The 2,612-nt window shown below is 57.4% G+C and overlaps 1 protein-coding gene across 1 annotated transcript in view; it reads right to left on the reverse strand.

The window, feature by feature from the left end:
- LOC114818887 (uridine-cytidine kinase-like 1) overlaps nucleotides 1-2,417 on the reverse strand; it is a gene marked incomplete at both ends in the record, with an annotated part of 2,680 nt that extends 263 nt beyond the window's left edge. The window contains 5 exons of the mRNA XM_029086728.1: nucleotides 1-42; nucleotides 120-242; nucleotides 468-530; nucleotides 643-777; nucleotides 2,309-2,417. The exon at nucleotides 1-42 is cut by the window's left edge and continues 7 nt beyond it. Coding sequence (XP_028942561.1) covers nucleotides 1-42; nucleotides 120-242; nucleotides 468-530; nucleotides 643-777; nucleotides 2,309-2,417 — 472 coding nt within the window. The remainder of the gene's footprint in view (nucleotides 43-119; nucleotides 243-467; nucleotides 531-642; nucleotides 778-2,308) is intronic.
- Nucleotides 2,418-2,612: the final 195 nt, after the last annotated feature.

Raw genomic sequence — 2,612 nt, forward strand, 5'->3', positions numbered from 1 at the left:
GTAGTCCTCGCTGATCTCCTTGGGAAGGCGCAGGTAGTGGAGCTGAGGAGGGAAGGAGAGGTGGTGACACATCCCACGGTGCTGGAGGACTCGGTGCGAGGGCAGCGGGCGCTGCTCACCTCGGGCTCCCCAGTGTCGTGGTTGGTCTGGATCAGGATCTTGCCCAGGCGGATGTCCTTGCACACGGCCGTCAGCGCCTGCTCCATGGTCTCCCCTGCTCGCAGGATGGACACGCCTGTGATCTGGGGAAGAGAGAAGAGCACGTGTGCCTGGTGCTGTGCAGGAGAAGCCACTGCTCCGGTGAGCTCCTGAGGCTCCTGCACCGTGGGATGGGGGGACAAGCCCTGCCAAGCAGCTCGTCTGCACAGGGACAGACCCCAGGAGCCACCGGATTTTCCCAGTCCATGATGACCCGGGATGGGCAGCCACATGCTTGTGGGGAAAAGGGGACCGGGACCACGTCTCACCCTCTGTCTGTGGAACCGCTTTCCTTCGTATGTTGTCCCCTGGGGCGTCTCCACAGTGACTGACTGCAGAAAGGGGAGGAGAAGGGACTGGGGACACAGCTGGGCACCCACATGACCCAGGGGCCGAGGGAGGGGAAGACGTGGCCATGGCCACCCCCAAGGAGCGGTCACTCACCTTCAGGGGCAGGAAGGAGAGGGCATGTTCAATCAACAGCCTCATCAGGCGCTTGGAGTAGAAGATGAATTCATCCCTGGTGGTGTCCTTGTTCCTGTTGAGGGAGGACACCCCTGTGAGCCGAGAGCAGAGTCCCTGCTCCACCCCACAGCCCGCAGAAAGGGCTCCAGGAGAGGCTGACAGGAACAGAGCTGGGAGCTCTTGGGGAGGAGAAAGCTACTAATCCCTCATGTTTCAGGGCTTGCTGAAGACCTACGGGGTTGTCTAGAAAGGACCACACGGTCAGGAAGCGTGTTCAGTAGTTCCCCTGGAAGGGGGACACAGCCTGCAGCAGAGGATGCAGACAGGATGAAGGGAAAGGACGTCACACAACGCTGCTCAGTTCTCTCCAGGACACGGGGGACAGTTCAGAGCTGATGTTGCATGGTGGGCTATACTGGCAAAGTCACCCAGGACCACAGAATGGCCTGGACTGGAAAAGCCCTTGAAGCTCATGGAGTCCAACCATGAACCCAACACTGACCAGTCCCCTATGACTAACCCATGTCCCTCAGCACTGTGTCTACACGACTCTTCAATCCCTCCAGGGATGGGGACTCCACCACTGCCCTGGGCAACCCCTTCCAATGCCTCACAACCCTTTCACCAAAGAAATTCTTCCTCACATCCCATCTCAACTGCCCCTGGCCACAACTTCAGCCCATTTCCTCTTGTCCTGGCCCTTGGGCCTTGGTTGAACAGACCCACCCCCACCTCTCTCCACCCTCCTCCAAGGGACTTGCACAGAGACACAAGGTCTCCCCTCAGCCTCCTTTGCTCCAGGCTCAACACCCCCAGTTCCCTCAGCCACAAGGGAACTCAGCACACTTGTGCTCCAGACCCTTCCCCAGCTCCGTTCCCTTCTCTGGACACGCTCCAGCACCTCCATGTCCTTCTTGGACTCAGGGGCCCAACACTGAACACAAGTCAATGAAGCCAACAGCCAAAAGGAGGGATAACTGAGCACAACATCAGCAGCTTGGTGTAGATGTACACACACCCTGACCCTGACCAGAGATGAGGCAGGAGTGGAGCCGCAGCATTACTCGCTCAGCACCACCTCTAATCGCTGCTGAATCGCCGCTGGAAGATTTGCAGGGATGGAGATTTAGGACAGAGCTGCTGACTATGTGGAAAAAGCCTCGGGAGCAGAACGGGGGCGGGAGCAGCAGAACGTCAGGCAGCACCGCTGGTTCCTGGGGCAACAGAAACTCAGGAGCAAGCGGCAAGTGTTCTGCATGGGCCTTGTCAGGGGAGCACAAGGTGGAATGTGAGCCCCTGGATGGGCCACAGCACAGCAGGACAGCAGCTCTGGGAGCACCTCGAGATGGAAGACACAGAACTGCACCACGACCAAGAGCAGCTGCATTACCTGACGCTGCTAATGGGAAAACATCTGACATGTTCTCAGCTCCTCTCCGATTATGGACCAGGTTAGAGAGGAACTATTTCCAAGTACCAGAGATTTTAAAATACCTGGTGTTAGCAGAACACTGGAGTGCTGGGGGCAGCGAGAAATAAAACAAAACAGAAAACAGAATAAAACCACCCTGGGACTGTAATTCACAGGAGACCTCCCCTCCTCCCTCAGGAGCAGTAAAGCCAGTGTGTGTGCCGGCGAGCTCACCCTGGGGCAGAGGGGGAAGCCACTGGCTTTTCTTGTTGGCAGCACTTTGACCACCAGCACATGCTCCTCCACCAGCACTGTCAGCGTGAAGGGCCTGAAGGCAAAGTACCTACAGCAAGAGGTCACTGAGCAGGAGAAGGGGGATTCTGGGATCCACTTGTCATTTAAAATGTGACCATAAAGAATCCACCGATGTCTCACAGCACCACTTGATGTCCCACTGTGCCAGTCACAGTCCGTGGCTGCTTTGGCAAAAGGGTCATGTCCTGGTGGGAGCTGGAACAGCACTGGGGTTTGGGTTCAG

This window comes from Antrostomus carolinensis, unplaced genomic scaffold (assembly GCF_000700745.2).
Source record: "Antrostomus carolinensis isolate BGI_N321 unplaced genomic scaffold, ASM70074v2 scaffold22059, whole genome shotgun sequence".
NCBI lineage: Eukaryota > Metazoa > Chordata > Aves > Caprimulgiformes > Caprimulgidae > Antrostomus > Antrostomus carolinensis.